This window comes from Anolis carolinensis, chromosome 1 (assembly GCF_035594765.1).
Source record: "Anolis carolinensis isolate JA03-04 chromosome 1, rAnoCar3.1.pri, whole genome shotgun sequence".
Lineage (NCBI taxonomy): Eukaryota > Metazoa > Chordata > Lepidosauria > Squamata > Dactyloidae > Anolis > Anolis carolinensis.
The window spans coordinates 54581362-54601197 of NC_085841.1; the positions used below are offsets into that span (position 1 = coordinate 54581362).

A 19836-nucleotide genomic window follows, 5' to 3' on the forward strand; every position below is an offset into this window, starting at 1 on the left:
AGCTTCATCAGGCAAGCCATTCAAAATAGAAAAACACTAATGTTCTTGGATTAAGTAAACCTAATTTGAGAATTTAAGATAGAATGATATGGCAGGTTTTAATTAAAAAACTCTTTTGCCAAGAGTTAAAAAGAATTAGCATATGATACTCAATTTTAAGAAGCTGCAATAAGTACAACTATATCATTATTAAATAGATAATGCAATAATCACAGCTATTGCTAACATTACAATCTCTTGTAACCACACCATTTTACACGCAGTGAAAATATGTATGACTTACGTTTCTTCACTATCAGAACGGTTTCTATTAACATTCTCATAGGATATGCCTTCATAAAGGGGCATCCTTATCACTAACATATAATGAGATGGTGCAGATGTAGGAACGTGGTATTGACTTTATTTCAAACCATGACAAGTTATGAATCCAAGAATTAACAGTCCAGAGCTTAAACATACAAATTTTAGCCCGAATTGGGAGCATCTGTTGCCTTTTCATGCAAATAGAATTAGATTTTCACAAATCAGTAGAGAAACGTGGAAGGCATCCATTGTGAATACCAAGTTTTTCCAAATTTCCAGAGGAAGTGGATCACAATTCATTTACCACAAAGCTTTAGACACTATGGTAGGGAAGAGGCATGTTAACAAAACACGTTAAATCCATTTGCAAAAGCTTAGCAAATTTTGTTAAATCACAGTAGATTTTACAATATAGTTTTTCATGGTGCTGTTAGCAAGGTTTTCCCCTTCTAATGTCAACACTGATATCTAGGAACACATTAAAGGGGTTCAAGGTTCAAGATCAATCATTTTCTGCTTCACCTGCCAAAAAGATGGCTATCACATTTCAGTTCAGTAATTGGAATTAGAAGGCATAATTGTAAAAATTGAGAAAAATGTACGTTAATTTTCTTTTAGCAGATCTTCCCATATTTATTTTAAAAAGATTCCCCACAATTCTTAAATTATTTTCAAAACATTCTTATAAATTAAAAAACACCCATTTTGTAAATCAAAAACAAATCACATATCTTAAAGGGCAACTAAGTTCATCCTTCTAATATTAAATGCTATGGAATCATAAGCAGACTTCAAAGGCTATTTTGCTGTTCTCCAAATGAATACACTGGGAAGGGGAACACACATTACTCTTGCCCCCACTTTGCAGATTTCTGTCATCATCTGTGCAAAGAGGCTGACTCTATAAAGAGGAAAGCCTCTTCTATCTCAGGAGTATGTTTGTCTCCTTAATTGTCTAAGAATCTAATTTTAGAACCCTGAAGGGTTTAAATAACAATTTACAAAAATTGTATTTACTTTCAAAAAGTCAAGTGTAAACTGAAGGACACAAAAGATACTAAAGGCAATGCAATGACGTCATCACAGCCATACTAATCTGCACAGATCATATTAATATCATATTGAAGCATCTTTCAGTCACCAGAAATATGAAACTAATGGGAACACTGCATGATTTTCCTATCATAGAAATTTTATAAGTTCCTTAGAGAAACACTGCAGAAAATATATGTAAAAGCACTTGGTGCTTCAGATGGTTACGCCTGTCGTGATTTTTTTTGGTGACAGATAACTTTTTAGACTGTTCTATTAACTGATGAGTTTCATTTTAACAGAAAACAAAAGACCACCTATGCTATGTAGTAGACTTTTCAAATACCCCAATGTATACACAGGATTTTCTTTTGGCACTTTGTCAACACACAGGTAAACTAAATGAGAAACAGACTCTTACACTTAGCGATTAAGAGAAACAAAGCAAAAACAAATGTCATGAGCAAATTAAAAAACAGTATTTGCAACTGATAAAATTGTTGGAATATTTCACTCAGCAACAATATATACAAATTACATTTCCTATCATCACTGAGTTGCTAGAATTCTTCCGCTATGTCTTAATATGCTTTCTTGAAGGGTTCTTGGTGGAAATCCGGATGTTAACATTTATGATATTCTCATCCTTTTATTTTTATTTTTTCCCCTTAAATCAATCTGGTTTTTTTTATTGCAGATAGAGATCTGAGAAGTTTTGTAAACTCTGACTATAGGACATCAGTAGTATCTGTTAACTGTCTCTTCCTTGTAACCTTCTCCTTTATCTTCAGCAATACTGGGTATCAAACTGTAGTGTCTCCAAAGTCTTTGTTCCAGCGAATGTAAGCTTCCAGGGTTTGAGGACTAAGACTGCGCTTAATTTTTTTCAAAGATTCAGTAAAGTCCGACAATCTGATGTTCCTCATCTAGAAGCAATAAGATATTTTTAAAAAATTAACTTTCAAACGTGCCTGCTTCAATCTAAACTCTGAATTAAGAAATTATATTGAATTTCTAAAGGGATCATAGACACGTCAAACATTTAAAAATAAAGAAGGCAAAAAGCTACACAAAAAAGCAAAACAAAATACAATTCAATTAGTATTAACATTGTTACCTTCACTCCACTAGGTGGTGCCAATATATATCTACTGTATCTAGCAAAAATGCCAGGCAACTCCCAATTACTTCTCTGTAAAGATTTGGCTTACTAAAACCAAGGAACGGATCCAACATTAACTGGAAAACAAACAACACAATCCATCTTTCCCACCCCTGCATATTCTTGCACACCTTCTTAACATAACACAAGAGGGTCTGGGGACCTAAAAGAACACTGAGAACATGTCTTATGGGGCAGCAGTGGGGAGCGATTTGAATAAGGTGAAGTATTCTTATTCTTTAGCTAGGAGCCTCCGGTGGCCTAGGGGATAAAAGCCTTGTGACTTGAAGGTTGGGTTGCTGACCTGAAGGCTGCCAGGTTCGAATCCCACCCGGTGAGAGCGTGGATGAGCTCCCTCTATCAGCTCCAGCTCCATGCGGGAACATGAGAGAAGCCTCCCACAAGGATGGTAAAAACATCAAAACATCCGGGCATCCCCTGGGCAACATCCTTGCAGACGGCCAATTCTCTCACTCCAGAAGCAACTCAGGTTGCTCCTGACACAAAAAAAAATCTTTAGCTGCAGTGTTAAATACCAATGTCTAGGTGATTATAAATCTAAAACAATACATGAAACAGTTTTTTATTGTAATAGAAAGGATTTAGTGATTGTATTTGTGTTCTAGGTTTTAAATTAATTTAAGCCAGGATTCCATAACACAGCATTTTATCTGACTAAAATATTTTCAAGATTTTTTTTTGCTGCTATTTGATTTGGTCTGTTCTTTGTATTACATATACAAACCAAACAACTCAAGATGAGATACGCAACCCAAGGTTCTAAATACTAGAGTGCTCTCAGTAATGTTTCCCGAACTTCTAGTAAGCAGAGTGTTCCTCTATTCTATGCAGCATCCTCTTTTGCCCTAGTTTTTCATCTAAGATTTGAAAACAAACAACTATATTCTACTTCAGAAATTATGAAGGAAAAAAGACAAATGTTAACATAGAACTTTGTTTTCTGTTTGGCATATCAAGACTTAAATACGATACCTCACTAGCAGACATGTTCTTCACTTGCTCTGGTTTAAGTTCTGCAAGTTAAGGAAATCACAGTGAGCTTCTATATATATATATATATATATATATATATATATATATATATATATATATATCAGAAGTTTCAAGTATCACTATGTAAGTAAAAATCAAATTATTTAACAGATAGTCAAAACAGGCTAAGGAAATATTAGCAACAATGGATTTCATTCTTTTTCAGTTAAATTGCACTGTATTTAGTATCTTCAATTTTGATACTAGATACTACAGTAGGCCCTCTACTTTTGTAGAGGTTAGAGGTGCAGGATTCCCCAAAATGTGTGTGCCTGCCTTTGCTAGAACAGCTCCCTTCTATGTTCTTTCTGGGACTGGTGGAGACACTGAGCCATGGCGCCCTCCCCTGCCTCCCCACCTGCTCACCAGACCATAGAGGCTGCCCATGTCTGGCCATCACTACACCCCTCACCCAGGTCCTTCCCCGCCCCCAATTCTCTGTCTGGTTTTCTCTCTCCTACTGCATATAAATGACAGCCATGAAGGCTGTGGTAGAAGACCAGGGTTCCACCATTATCCTCTCATCCCGCAGCCACACTACTGGGTCTGCCACTTCAGCCTCATGTGCCCCAGCCATTGGCACTGAGAAGGAAAAGGCCCTGCTCATAACCACCACCTCATCTGCCCTGCCAATCCCGTCTGCTCAGGTAAAACAGAGAAACAAAGAGAGACTCATGCACCCTTGCTGATGTTTTTCTCTCTGTTTCACCTGGGCGGCAGCAGGAGAAAGAAGACCGGACCCCACACCCTAGCCAGCGTTTGTTACTATGTTTCGCCTGGGAAGGCTCAGGTCTGGCAAGGCAGCTGAAGCAGTGATGTACGAGGCCTGCTCTTCCTTTTCTTCCTTTTCCAGATGAAACAGAGAAACAAATGCCAACTGAGTTTCTGCAAAGCTCTCTTGACATTTTGCTTCTGTTTCTCCAGGCAAATGACAGCAGCATGACACCCTCCATGCCTTAGTTTCAAACTTCCTCTTTGCCTCTGTTTTGCCTGTCAATAGCTAGATGGCTTCATCATGGAGAAGATGTCTGACCAGCAACGATGTTTGCTACTGTGCATCACCTCCATGCAATAAACCCCTTAAAAACAATGGAGTTGTTTTACAATTTCATTTTTCTCAATAGCTAAGTATGCTTACCTCGTATAGGGCCCAATGCCGCATCTTTTGCTAACGCTGTTAAGTCACTCCCTGAGTATCCGTCTGTCATTCTTAATAAAAATGAAAAGGTGATCTTAGCATCTGAGATCTCAAGTGTACAATTGTCTAAGACGAAAACCAGCAAGTTGACAATATTTTGTTCTCTTAGCAGTGTAGTTTTGTTTAATGTAGGCTACTAATCTTACTGCAAAAGCAGCTTATAAACATTTACAAAAATATTTACAATTAAAAAATTTAACACTATTATTTTGCCTCAGTATCTATCTCTTGTTTCCTCAGCAAGTGATATCGTGATGTGGCAAGATTGAGAGAAAGCCTTCCCTCATATATCTTAGTGTTCTGGAAGGTTTATATAGGGTGATACAATATTTTAGACCTAAGTCACTCTGCTGATGAACAGTACCAGGTACATTTAGCAATGAGGCAGAAGTTACTCACCTAGCTAGCTGTGCCAATTCTTTCTGGGTTAATGGATTTCCTTGCTTGCTCAAGAGATTTTTTAATAAAAGCAGCCGTGTCTGTAAAACACAACATCCACCATTCGTGAGTATGCAAAAAGAAAAAAAACATGCAAAAGTTACGAAAGCTACCTCTGGAAGTTTTCTAAACTTTTCAGAACACTTTTTAAGGTTCAGTAAGAGATCACTTTTTTCCACTGGATTCCACTGTTATGCAAGCAGAAGTCTTGGGGTGATCTTGTCCACAAAACAATAGGTTTGCTAAATATATATATATAGAATAACTTTCATCTTATAAAAGGTGTTCACTCATCTGCTTGTATGTGTTTTATTTTTCTCACAGTGCTTCTGCACTTTTTGCAAAACAACTGTCAGAGAACTGCAAGAGGAAAGTATTCATAGATTTGAAAGCAGAAATTAGGAGTACTGTTCTGGAACCTATTAGGGCACTCTACAAACTATATGGTCAGCCATTTGTATCCTTGGATGCTTCATCCACAGGTTCTTCCCTCCACAAGTTGAAAATATTTTTCAAAATTCAAAAAGTGAAGTTTGATTTTGCCATTTTATATAAAGCAGTTTTACAATGTCACTGTACATCAGTGGTTCCCAATCTGTGGTCCGTGGACCACCAGTGGTCGCCAAGAACTAAAATATGGTCTGTTATTACATGTTGCAACAAGAGCGACTGTCTCGCAAAACCCTCTTATAGTGCCAAGGCAATGGGGATGTCGGGAGGGGAGAGGCTGACTACCCACAAAAGGCCGTGACAACAAGCCTTCTGATGCTAGTTCTCCTCCTCCTCCCTCTTCCTGAGTGAAGCCGTTCCAAATGGCACCTGGAAGCAAGGGCACCTTGATGTCTTCATTTTTAGACCTATTCCTGGGGTTATTTGAGGTGCTGATTCAGAAAATTGCATTGAATAGACTACATCAGCTCTGGATGACTAAATATGGTTTTCTGTGGGCGAGAAGATGGTGACTACTGGATGGCATATGTTCAGAAACTAGAGCTGATATGGTCTATCCAATGCCATTTTCCAAATCAGCACCCCAAATAACCAAACCAAATCTACCATTGACCAAAAACTGATTTGTAACCCTTTTGGTACTAATGTTGGAGAGTGGTCCCAGGTCAAGTGGTCCCTAGTCAAAAAAGGTTGAGAACCACTGTTGTACATAATGGGACTTGAGCATCCTTGGATTTTGGAACCCAAGGGTGATTTTGAAATCAAACCTTATCAGATGCAAAACCCAACATACTGACATGTTTGCAAGAGGTTGAGGCAAGAGAAGATGGAAAGTTGAAACAAGCTGTACTTCTGGTGGAAAAAGGCACAAAATTTAAAATGTCTTCTGTCTGAGAACAACTAAATCAATGAATATATGAATAAACTAGAATTTCTACCTCATCTATGATAACATGTGCCATTCCTAAAAAGATTTTTTTTCTTTTTGTCATTATATTCAGCAACAAATTAGTGAGATTATTAGATCTGCTTAGCATTTTTTTCTCTATATGAAAGGATATGTAGGTTTTTAAGTCACAGAAGTGGGTTTATGAAATACAAAATATTCTATACCACGTAGTATATTTTTAAATGATACATATTGAGAGCTGATCTGTATGGCAACTATTTGAAAGCATATAACCTATCTAATTTGCAATTGCTAGGAATTAGAGAGGTTCTATCTGATATTTAAAATGCAATAACAATGTACACACCTCTTCATTTGGTAAAGATACATATACTCGTTTGGTGAATCGCCTGAAAAACAAAGATATTGATACAGAAGCTGTAGTTAGGAAGGGAAGTCATGCTAAAGGGGACCTTTCTCATACCATGTCAGAATTTCAAAGAAACCACAACACATTGCTGGGTTAGAAGAACACTAAATATCAGCAGAGGGCATTAAATACTGCAAAATTTCATTCAAATGTTTTAAGAACACTTTTTTTTGCAAAAATATAGGTGGTAAAGAAACAATTTAAAAGCTTCTAGCTAAAAGTGATGTAAGTGAAAATTCAAATTTGTATTCAATAAACCCAATTTTATATTTTCGATATTGAACTTGTCTTCAATAACAAATTGAACAAACATAGTTGTATTCCTATTTGAAACATTTCAAGCAATTATGAAATATTTTCAACAATTCTCAAGTCTAATACATATTTACAGTATAGAGCATTTCTCCATTCTTCATCAAAATCCATAATGCTTTGCCCAAGTACATATAAATTATTCTCTAAAACACTGGTAAAACAGACTACTCTCCTTCTGATGCTTTAAAGAATTCCCATCTGCCCAAGGCAGCATACCAAAGACTGAGAAATTATGGAAGCCATAGTCCAAAGTATCTGGAAGATGCAAGGTTACCTGTTCCTCTCCTATGTAGCCTTTCCTATCACAATATTTAGGAAAAACAACTAAATTATATGCAGACACTCATGTATGGCATGGTAATAAATGTATTGTTTAAAGTACCTTAGAACAGCATCATCAAGTTCTTGTGGCCTATTAGTTGCTCCCATTACAAGGATTCGATCTTCCCCTGAAGACTGTACCTATTTTCATAAAATAAATGTTTGGATATTTAAAGACAAATTGCAGAATGCTATGATGAGGTATATATCCTCTAAAATCATAATATATAAAAAGCATAATTTCCTTAATACCAACTCAACAATTTAATATATGTATATAAACAAATACTACATTGCAAACATATTCTAAAAATATGAATCTTTTTATTGGTGTGGTGTAACTTCACAGTATGCTATCAACTTCACATTCCAAGTAGACTTCAGTGGGGAATACCTGGAATTTAGCAAGATAAGAAAAGACAAGTAGCAATTCATCTTTTTCTGTAATGTATTACCTGTTTCTTGTCTCTTTCCTATTGTTTATTCTAATGGTAACACAGTATGTTCAGTTTTAAAATGCCACGTAACTGACACAGACATGTATCATTGTAAGATTAATACTTACACCATCAAACTCAATCAAGAATTCTGTTTTCAAACGTCTACTAGCATCATGTTCACCTTCTCTTCTTTCACATAATAGGCTGTCCACTTCATCTAATAAACAACAGTGACAATGTTTAAACCCTTGCTAAAATAAAGGACATTGTTAAAATCATATCCTGAACAACATCTGTTACTTCAGAACTGCCATTTAAGTTACAAGCATTTGCACGGTAAACATACATGACTGAAGTTCAACAGCTGATCTAATGATCCAAGCAAGCACTTTATCTATCTGTTGGTTATTTAATACATTATTTATGCAATTTAATGCCTCTTTAAAGCATTAAAGCAATTTACAAAAAAACCCAAAATTAAAATTATAAAGAATAATATATAATTAATTGAATAAAACAGACAATATTCTTAGATTCAGTTTAATTCCATCATATTACAACTTTCAAAGTTCATGCTGCTTTATTTATCTTTTACTAAACAAATATTCATGTTTACCTATAAAAATTATAGAAGGCTGAAGTTCTCTGGCTACTGCAAAAAGAGCACGCACTAGTTTCTCTCCTTCACCAACCTGGGAGGAAAAAAAGCAAGAGAATGCTGAAATGCCCACTATAGAATTTCCCTTGACTCACAAGTAATTTCCTTATATTACAACAAGGCTAATCTAATTAAATTCCATTGCAGTTTTTAAATATGAACTCTGTCCTGGCACTCGTAACATATGATCTGCCTTCTTATACAAAACCTTGTATTACTGGTAATGTCTGAGAAAATAAGTTAAAACATCTAAATAAGGTTTATGGAAACAAAGCTTCCCATTCCTGTTTTCCCTTGCACATATACTGCCATAAAAGTCTCTCCAGAGAACTGACAGGAGCTCTTGAGAAATATGGGATAGACTATGGGGAATTTGTTGAGCAATTGAAGCCAATTACTTAATTTATTTCATAAATAAAGCCTGTATTTTGTTTTAGAAACATTTGGGATAGTTTAATAACTGAAAAAAATCAATTTGATTCAAATTTCACAGAATGGGTCAATAAAGGGGGGGGCTACAAATGCACAATAAAGAGGGGGACAATAAAACCAGCGGTAGTATTAGAAAAAGATCAACCTCAATAAGCAAGCAAAAAAAAATCCACCAGCCTACTTGTAACGGAAAGCCTTATTTTATTTGTGATTTTTATCTACGTTATTTAATGTTGATTCAGTGATAAAAGTGGGTAGGAGTTAGCTACTGCTTATTGGATGTATGTCACCATGGTAACGGAGCTGCTTCTGTAGAAATTTAACCATTTCGAAGCTAGCACGAAAGGGGCGGAGCTAGCTGGATGAAAAAGGGGGGAATGTTTTAAAAAGAGTTCAGTTATGTTCATGTTTCTAGTGAAGGAAACTAGAGGAAAGACTTGTGTGTGTCTGGGGTTCAGTTATTAAAGTTCTCTAGCCGGTGAGCTAGAAAGAAGTCTGAAAGTCAGTTATTGTAGTTCTCTAGCCGGTGAGCTAGATAGAAGATGTCTGAAGTAAGTTAAGTTTAGGTTTCCAGTGAGATAGAGCTGAGGAAAAGGAATACTGTTGAGACAAAGTTTCAGTCAAGTTGTAGATGTTAAAGAATGAAAGATATTGTCTATATTGTGTACAAATGAAACTGAAGAAGTAAAACTTTGCAACAAGTTAAGCTTTTTGGACTAAAGAAACCATAAATAAATAATTCTGTGTTTTTAATAAAGACAGGGTTTTTGAGTGTTAAATTACTCTACTTAGAGTCAGCGGAAGATTCGTCCCACATACTTTCCCTCAGTGTCACATCATCTCATACATGCACACACACAGACTCAAGTTTTATAGCTGGTAGTGGCTGGGATCCTGAAAGGAGGATTGCCCCCTGTCATAGAGGGATTTGAGAGATCCCATATTAAAAAGGCGTGGCAAAGGTGTGGGATATTATGAAAAAGATTCTCTTAGCCTAAATGTAAAAGGGGCTTTGGGCAGGGTGTCCCACATTTAATGGTGGCAGTGGTTGGGATCTTGAAAGAGAGATTTCCCCCTGTCTGTTTGAGAAGCCACACTTGTGCCTTTTTTAATGAAGTGAACCCTACAGCTTCGCAGGGGAAAAAATCTTGCATTCAGTCAATTAACAAAAAACACAATTGCCCACATGAGCCTCATAGGCACATTTTCTGGGGATGTGAGAAGGTTTTTCAGCAGCTGTTCCCACCCACAGAAATCCCTTCAAGGAAAGACTAGGCGGCTTCTCCCTTTGCTGTCTGTCCACTATCAGGCAAGAATCTTCTATTGAAAAAGAATTTTAGGTTGGGCTGCTGTGGGGGAGGTTTTCAATCAGGCATGTGCTGTTCCTCTATTTATGTGCTTTCAGTGCGGGGACATGAGAGAAGCCTCCCACAAGAATGGTAAAAACATCAAAAAACATCCGGGCGTCCTCTGGGCAACATCCTTGCAAACAGCCAATTCTCTCACACCAGAAGCGACTTGCAGTTTCTCAAGTCACTCCTGACACAAAAAAGCTCTGCTATTATAATCTGTTTTATGTTTTAATTGTATTTATCTTATTTGAATTAATCAATGGTAGTCAACTTAAGTGCCATCCCCTGTGACAAATACAGAGTATAAATCCAATAATATTTTGTTTGGGGGGGGGGTGTTATTTAAAAAAAAATTCTTTTAAAATGAAAGGCAGCAACAACAGCAGTAGCAACAGTTCAGCAGATCAGAAGCTTCTAGTCCCAAAAGGAGAGCGATTGAGCTTATGCAATTCTGGAGCAGAGTCAAGCTTTAAAAGTTATAAAACAGTTTGCTACCGTTCCATTATCCAGTACCAACATTTTATTCAAAGAACTACATATCTAGATAAGAAAGTTAACAGGGCTTAACTATCTAACTCACATCAGACATTTTATCTCTGTCCATATTCACAGGAGAAAAACAAAATAAGAACAAAATAAGAACTCAGGGGCTTGCCATGTGTCCTTGAGAAGTGTAACTCTAACAAGCAAGGTGATAGGAGGCAAGACAGGAAGACAGGCAGGCAAAGAGCCCAATGGGAAAGGGCTCTTCCCGGCCAACTAACTCACTTGCCTATCCAATTCTTTGATGAGGACTACAATCTTGTGCACGATGTGGTTGAGTTCCAGCATAATCACGCCTTCATATCCATGGAATCAACCAGCCATGGCTTGAAAATATTTCAAAAAACTTAATTCTAAAAAGCATGTTCGTATTTTATATAAGGAACACAATTTTACTACTCCATTGTATATAATGGGACTTAAGCACCCACAGATTTTGGTATTCACAGGGTATTCTGGAACACCAGTGATAACTCCACAGCAAATAATAAATAAATCAAAGCCACGTTTAATAAGGCATACTTCCTTGGACAGAGCTTTTGATTTCTTTGGTTTCCTGTTTCATTTACATCAGGAATGGAAAAAACACAGTTCTTCAGATGTTTTTAGGCCTACAAACCAAAAAAGCCCTAATCAGCATAATTAATAGTGAGGTATGAGGCCAAACAGAATCTGGAGGACCAAACTGCATTCACCTCTGATTTACAATGGAAGTGTTTAGATGGCAAAAGAACAATGGGAGGAAATGAATAAAGAAGGATTTCTAAGAAAAAACATTGCTGAGTAAAAAAAACTGGAGGAGAAAAACTACTGCAGAGTATTAAATGTGCTTTGAAGGGGATAATTACCTTGCTTAATTTTAGTAACTGGCAACTTTCTGCCCACAGACAATCCACCTCCTTGAAGGGATCATCTACAAGGTTCAAGAAGGGAAAATGTCTTGCTTCGAATACTACTTAATTATTAGATTAAGCCAGATGCTAATTCACTAGTAGAAAAAAGCCCACACAGTAAACAGTAAGAACAATTGATGGCAACAAAACCAGAATTCTGTAGCCATGGCTTGCAACTCATCATATGTGTTTTTGTTCATTCAGTCTCTTCCGACTCTTCGTGATCTCATGGACCAGCCCACGTGATCCTTCGCCTCCCCCAGCTCCTTCAAGATCAAGTCAGTCACTTTAAGGATAACATCCATCCATCTTGACCTTGGTCGGCCCCTTTTCCTTTTTACTTCCATTTTCCCCAAGATAATTCTCTTCTCCAAGCTTTCCTGTCTTCTCATTATGTGGCCAAAGTACTTTATCTTTGCCTCTAATATCCTTCCTTCCAGTGAATAATCTGGCTTTATTTCCTGGAGTATGGACTGGTTTGATCTTCTTGCAGTCCAAGGTACTCTCCGAACTTTCCTCCAACACCACAGTTCAAAAATGTCTATCTTCCTTTGCTCAGCCTTCCTTATGGTCCAGCTCTCACATCCATAAGTTACTATGGGGAATACCACTGCTTTAACTATGCAGACCTTCATTGCCAGTGTGATGTCTCTACTCTTAATTATTTTAGCAAGATTGGTCATTGCTCTCCTCCCAAGAAGTAAAGATCTTCTGATTTCCTGGCTACAATATTTGAGCCTAGAAATACAAAGTCTGTCACTGCTTCCATGTTGCCTCCCTCTATTTGCCATAATCTTGGGGCTTTTTTATGTTTAACTGCAACCCAGCTTTTGCACTTTCTTCTTTCACCTTAGTTATAAGGCTTCTCAGCTCCTCCTCGCTTTAAACCATCAAAGTGACATCATCTGCATATCTAAGATTGTTATTGTTTCTTCCAGCAATTTTATCTCCAGCCTTGGATTCTTCAAGCCATGCACGTCGCATGATGTGTTCTGCATACAAGTTGAATAGGTAGGGTGAGAGTATACAACCCTGCCGTACTCCTTTCCCAATCTTGAACCAGTCTGTTGTTCTATAGTATGTTCTTACTGTTGCTACTTGCCCATTATATAGAGTCCTCAGGAAACAAACGAAGTGACTTGGTATCTCCATACCAGCAAGTATTTGCCAAAATTTATTATCATTCACATAGTCAAAGGCTTTAGAATAGTCAATAAAACAGAAATAGATGTTTTTCTGAAACTCCCTGGCTTCCTCCATTATCCAGTGGATATTGGTAATATGGTCTCTCCTTCCTCTGCCTTTTCTAAATCCAGCTTGTACATCTGGCAACTCTCGCTCCATGTATTGCTGGAGTCTTCCTTGTAGGATCTTGAGCATTACCTTATTGGCATGTGAAATAAGTGCCACTGTATGGACATTTGAGTATTCTTTAGCATTTCCCTTTTTTGGTATGGGGATATAAGTTGATTTTTTTCCAATCTGATGGCAATTCTTGTGTTTTCCATATTTGCTGGCATATGGCATGCATCACCTTGATAGCATCATCTTTCAAGATTTTGAACAGTTCAGCTGGGATCTCGTCATCCCCTGCTGCCTTGTTATTAGGAACGCTTCTTAAGGCCCATTCAACCTCATTTCTCAGGATGTCTGGCTCTAATTCACTCACCCACCGTCAAAGCTATTCTCAATATTATTATCCTTCCTATAGAGAATATACAGAATATACTTCTGTATATTCTCGCCACCTTCTCTTGAGCTCTTCTGCTTCAGTTAGGTCCTTGCCATCTTTGTTTTTGATTATGGCCATTTTTGCCTGAAATGTACCTCCAATGTTTCTGATTTTCTGGAAGAGGTCTCTTGTTTCCCCTTCTATTGTCTTCTTCCACTTCCATGCATTGCTTGTTTTAAAATAATTCCTTATCTCTTCTGGATAACCTCTGGAATTGCGCATTTCATTGGACATATGTCCCCCTATCACTGGTTTTCTTCTTTCTTGGGCTACTCAACATACAACCATCTTACCTTCTTGGTTTTCTTTGGGATATAGTTTGTTGCCGCCTCCTCCTGAACAATGTTGCAAACTTCTCTCCAAAGTTCTTCTCGGACTCTATTAAATCTAGTCCCTTAAATCTATTCTTCACCTCCACTGCATATTCATTAGGAATATTAGTGAGATCATAGCTAACTGGTCTGTGTGTCTTCCCTATTTTCTTTAGTCTTTATTATTAATTACGAAGGCTACTCCATTTCTTTGGTGGTCCTCTTGTCCACAGTAGATCTAGTGGTCATCTGTTGTGAAGTGGCCCATTCCAGTCCATTTCAGTTCACTGACCCCCAGAATGTCTATCTTTAATCTTGACATCACACCAATAACCACGTACAATTTGCTCTGGTTCACGATCCTTTGCAGGAGCAACTCATCATACCAATAAAAAAGAGAAATTAAAGGTTCATAGTTGTTGGGTTTTTTAGCTGTTTGGGTGTGAAACACAAGTAATGGCTTGTTCCCAATAAGCCAGAGTTCAACAGAATCCAGATTTATTATTGCATTTAAATAATAGTTTCTTGTGTAAATTTTCAGTTGCAAAGAAACTGATGATTACCAACAAAACAAAGATAAACAGTATTCTAGTAAAGTTGCAAAGATCCAAGCCATATTTTTCTGTTTGCAAACTAAATATGTCCTTTCCCCCTGTATTAGCCTTGTATCTCAAGCAAATTATAGGCACTTTTATCTAAAATATTTCACTTTGGCTTAAAAATTTGTATTTCCAGGCCAAACACCTCAAATCCTCTTCACGTTCTATCCAGTCAGTTCCAACTCAGAGTTGCAGCCAGAAAGGGGCTGCAACTTTGAAGGCAAGAATAGCAAAAGTAAAGCTAACAGTAGCAATTGTTGAAGAAAAAACTGCTGTACAGAAAATGTAAAAGGGATCAGTAATGCTTCCTGATCAGAATTATGAACTCTAAGGATTCCTTAAGTACTCAAGCTGTTACTTACATATTTTGACGTTAGACTTGCAGCACTTATGTTAAAAAAGGTTGAATTCGATTCTGCAGCCACAGCTTTGGCCTAAAATGTGGGGGGAAAGGTAAAGTTAATGCAAACAATGCAGTACAGTTGCATTTACTGAAATATGTTAGACAAAAAAGTGTAACTAACACACACACAAATACTGAATTAAATGTCCATTAATACACAGCATTGCTTCACATATCTGCTACTGTAAACTGAAGCTAAAATCTTATAAAACTATCATTTAGTTTTCTTCCTTCCAAAGTACTGACCATCTAACACTAAAATGTTTTTTATTTTTAAGATACTAGGTTAAATTTTATTCCAAACATATCTAGCAAATGAAGAAAGTTAGCAAGAATTGTGTCTTTGTTAATAACATAAAATATCATCTTTCTCAAATGTTGACCCTCCAGCTGTTCTAAACTTCTGTACCCACAAGAACAAGCTAGCATGCCAAATTGTCAAAAATTCGATTAATTGAAGCCCAAAATATAAGCATGATCAACAATTGAGAACTCCTATGCAAGAAAGTCATGGCATACATCTAGGAAATAAATAATAAACAGACACTCTGGAGAATTGTGTTTACTCCCCATTTGTAAAGAACTGATATGGGTTTTTACTTCTAAGATTGTAATCCCTGCTTCTCTCAATTTTTCCTCATCAACATCTTAACTGAGAGTAACAGAAACAGTATTGTGACAAAATATAAGCCTGTGACACTGCCATTTCATCATCTCCAATATGATGTTTAACCAATATGATATAGACAAATTCACATATCTCCCAAAGCAGATTTCTTACCAGCATTGTCTTCCCATTTCCTGGTGGACCAAACAATAACAATCCACGTGCAGGAGCCCGAAGTCCTGTAAACAACTAAAAGAATAGCTGAGTGGCACAATGTTCATGATAATAAGAAACACCCATGTAGATAAAAACTAACAGCTGTGCAGCATATATTTCTGCACAGGACTAAATCCAACATTGCACTACCTTTCAACTGACATAGAATATGCATGTTTTCCCTTCTCCTGCCCTCTTCACTGTACATTCTAGAGCTAATTTTGAAAATCCCAGGGAGGCTACAAGTGGTAAAGGGAATCCCTATCTCCTTTTGGATTCTGATTTTTTAAAAGTACAAAGATTCCAACATTAAAACCAAAAATTTGACCCTCTCAACTCAGTTTTTCTCATCATATATTATCTGTAATCTGTAATATAGTAGAGTCTCACTTATCCAAGCTTCACTTATCCAATATTCTGTATTATCCAAGGCAGTCCTCCTTTTAATAGTCATTGTTTTTGTAGTAAATGTTGCAATGTTTTGGTGCTAAATTCGTAAATACAGTAATTACTACATAACATTACTGTGTATTGAACTGCTTTTTCTGTCAATTTCTTGTAAAACATGATGTTTTAGTGCTTAATTTGTAAAATCATAATGTAATCTTATGTTTAATAGGCTTTTTTCTTAATCCCTCCTTATTATCCAAGATTTTTGCTTATCCAATGTTTATCTTGGATAAGTGAGACTCTACTATATATAGATATGGAAGAAGTGGCAAAGAAACTCCATGTGGAAAAAAATTATTGGGTGTCTACCAATAATATATTTATTTCTTTTAAATGCTATGCTACAGCAGCTGCTTGTATGCTACCCACAGTTATGAACTACCCATGAAGGGAGGGTAAGCTCCCATCTACACAGCCATGCAATGCAGTTTGAAACTGCATTTTATCGTCAATATAGACTCATATAATGCTGTTTAACTGCACTGAACTGATTACTACATGATTCTACACTGATCATATAATACAGTTCCAAACTGCATTATATGGCAGTGAAAATGGGGTCTAGGTTAGCTACCTCTCCATTGTTCTTCCTCCAAGAAGTTTCTATTTAGGCAGGGCTTTGAGGTGTCTATTATTGAAGGGATTTAAACTAGTTCAGGATGCTCTTTTCACGTGATTTTTACTGTGTTTTAACTGAGTTGGTCTAATTAGTTCCATTAAGTACCACATTTTGCAGAAAGCAGGACAATAAGGATATACATTTAATTCATACATATCTGGCCTATGGTTGAACTAATTTAATGAAACATAAATAAATTTAATCACTTTCAATTTTGAAATCACCAGTTCCACACAGCGCTCAACCATTTTCCTCAGAGAGCATTCATTTCCAAACCAATTGTCACATATGGCAATTGGTTTCCATTATATTTTAGAAATAATGGGAGGGGTCATCATTTTACATTATTTTATGCATTTTTTTTAGCTTTATATATTTTAAATCTTTTAAGGTACTTTCAGTGAAATATAGATAAATAAAGCAAGCAAACCTGGTAATTCATTTCAGCTTTAATGAATACCATATGATATAGAAATGAGACAGTTTAAACAATTATTTTATGATCATAAAAGCTGTATGACACTACTCAATGAATAATCATAATTAACAAAATCATTATTTTCATTAGCAGTTTTAAGCATAGCTGTGAATATAGCAAAGCATTATAAAACAAGTCCAAAATGGTGAATGAAAAAAATATATAATATAGTAGACAAAAGCCTCAAAGGTACTACATTAGACTTGTAAGAAAACAGATTGCTCACCTCAGGTCTAAGAGAAGGAAGGATAACAATTTCTTGCAATGCCTGCTTAGCCAGCTCCTGACCAGCAATATCATCAAATTTGACAGATGGCCCACTAGTAGAGATAGAATAGCAATTAGTGAAACAATAGGCATTTCAATCTTCTGAAATGCAGCTGGCTGGATTCTCATCCATCATCTCAGCCAGCTTTAAGGAAGCATTACATGTAAGAAATTGTTCATTTATATTTGATTATATCAATTTATTGAATTAAGTCTGACCATTTCAAAAAATTGTAAAAAAATAAATACAACGATAAATATTACAATGCAGCTACAATTACGAAGTACATGTCTTTATGTTTCAACTACGCCTGGACTACTATCTAAATTTTGTTTTAGCCTGATAAACAAAACATTGTCCGCATTATTTACACTGTAAGAAAAATGCTGGACTCTTCTGAAATGACAAATCCATAAAGTAAATATAAAGTAAAGAATAAATTCTTCATTAAAGCTTACCTGTCTACAATTTCGTTGAGAATAAGATTAGCAAGATTACTATCCACATTTCTAAAAATCTTTGTATCCTTTTTTCTACGAACTGCAGTTGTAGGAGTGGAAGGCTTGTTGGCTCTATTATTTTTTGGAGTAACCTGAAGACACAATTGTTTCAAATATTTCAATATTATTTGAAAATGCAACTAGCTCCCAGTATACCTGTTAGTCAATGAAAGTGATGGATTCAACTTCCTTCTACCACACACCTTAATAAAAGGGGCAAAATTATACTTTTGATAATCTGAGGTGCTATTTTCTGCAGTTCTTTTTTACACTATCTCTTAAAACAGTTTAACCAGCAATGTGAATAATATTCCAATCTGAACCATAATTATGAAGACATAATTATATTGGCTGATTGTTTTTAGTCATTTTCTTTTACCATTCTTTCTAGAATAACTGTATTTTCACAATTGCTAAAAAGATAAATATTTTCATTGATGGTGATGTTTTACTCATTATCCAACACAATAAACACGACATCTTTCCCAGTTATTTACTTTCAACTGATATCCATTAGTATATATTTGTTTTTGCACTTATCAACCTTCAAGTTAACTCTGACTTACAGTGGCCCTATGTAAGGTTTTCTTGGCAAGATTTCTTCACACGTTTGCTATTGCCTTCCTCTGAGGCTCAGAGCAACTTGACCATGGTCACTCAGTAAATGGCTGAGTAGGGATGCAACCATTGTCTTCCAGGGCCCTAGCTGAACACTCAAGCCACTGCAAATGTTGGCTCCCTACAAAGAGGATTTTAACCTGAAAATGTAGCATACTGAATAGCCCTGACCTTATGAGGACACTCTATTTTGAGCCAGTTCTAGGAACATAAGCTAAGCAGATGAGACAAAAAACTTGATTATCAGCAAGCATAATATTTTAAGGGTATGGTGATGATAGTATTGTTAATTACATTGCTGACAAAAGTATTATTGTACTTTGCTCCTGCCGAAACAAACTCTAAAGCTGTTTGCATACTTCAAACTCATGAGGGAAAAACCTGCATGCAATCCCACCACCTGGAAAGGTATTTGAATTACAGTAGAGTCTCACTTATCCAAGCTAAACGGGCTGGCAGAAGCTTGGATAAGCGAATATCTTGGATAATAAGGAGGGATTAAGGAAACGCCTATTAAACATCAAATTATGTTATGATTTTACAAATTAAGTACCAAAACATCATGTTATACAACAAATCTGACAGAAAAAGTAGTTCAATACACAGTAATGTTATGTTGTAATTACTGTATTTACGAATTTAGCACCAAAATATCACGATATATTGAAAACATTGACTACAAAAATGGCTTGGATTATCCAGAGGCTTGGATAAGCGAGGCTTGGATAAGTGAGACTCTACTGTATAACATTTTGTTAAACGCAAGCTTGTATAGTATGTTTGACATACTATGTATGGAGTTATCCAGCTTACCTTTTGACCTGAAGTTGCAGGAGCAGGTACCTGTCTTGGTGCAGAAAAGTTGGATATCCCACTATAACTCGGCATCCTTTGATGACTTGGGAGTCCTACAGATCCAGATTTTGTAACAGATTTTGACCGAGGAAGGGAGTTACTAGCAAGAGTCAGTGGATCCTTCTTTTTTGGAACAGCTCCACTTTCTAAAAAAAAAATGGATAGATATTCAAAAAGCAACTCTGTAGGTTCAATTTAAAATTATGAATTTCATCTTGACTATAGCTACTTGCCTTCACAGCATTGCAAATGGCCTAGCCATATTGTT

General features: G+C 36.3%; 1 protein-coding gene across 8 annotated transcripts in view; it reads right to left on the reverse strand.

The window, feature by feature from the left end:
• Positions 1-383: 383 nt before the first annotated feature.
• spast (spastin) overlaps positions 384-19836 on the reverse strand; it is a 48046-nt gene continuing 28593 nt past the window's right edge. For 7 of the 8 annotated variants that reach the window (XM_062974682.1, XM_062974669.1, XM_062974655.1 and 4 more), the window contains 13 exons: positions 19527-19714; positions 18054-18187; positions 17554-17647; positions 15739-15813; positions 14917-14988; positions 8651-8726; positions 8160-8251; positions 7656-7735; positions 6896-6938; positions 5151-5230; positions 4692-4762; positions 3494-3534; positions 384-2264 (listed from right to left, as the gene is read on the reverse strand). In XM_062974682.1, coding sequence (XP_062830752.1) covers positions 2142-2264; positions 3494-3534; positions 4692-4762; positions 5151-5230; positions 6896-6938; positions 7656-7735; positions 8160-8251; positions 8651-8726; positions 14917-14988; positions 15739-15813; positions 17554-17647; positions 18054-18187; positions 19527-19714 — 1169 coding nt within the window. In that variant the 3' untranslated portion in view covers positions 384-2141. The remainder of the gene's footprint in view (positions 2265-3493; positions 3535-4691; positions 4763-5150; positions 5231-6895; positions 6939-7655; positions 7736-8159; positions 8252-8650; positions 8727-14916; positions 14989-15738; positions 15814-17553; positions 17648-18053; positions 18188-19526; positions 19715-19836) is intronic. The other variant, XM_008125729.3, reaches the window with a different exon arrangement.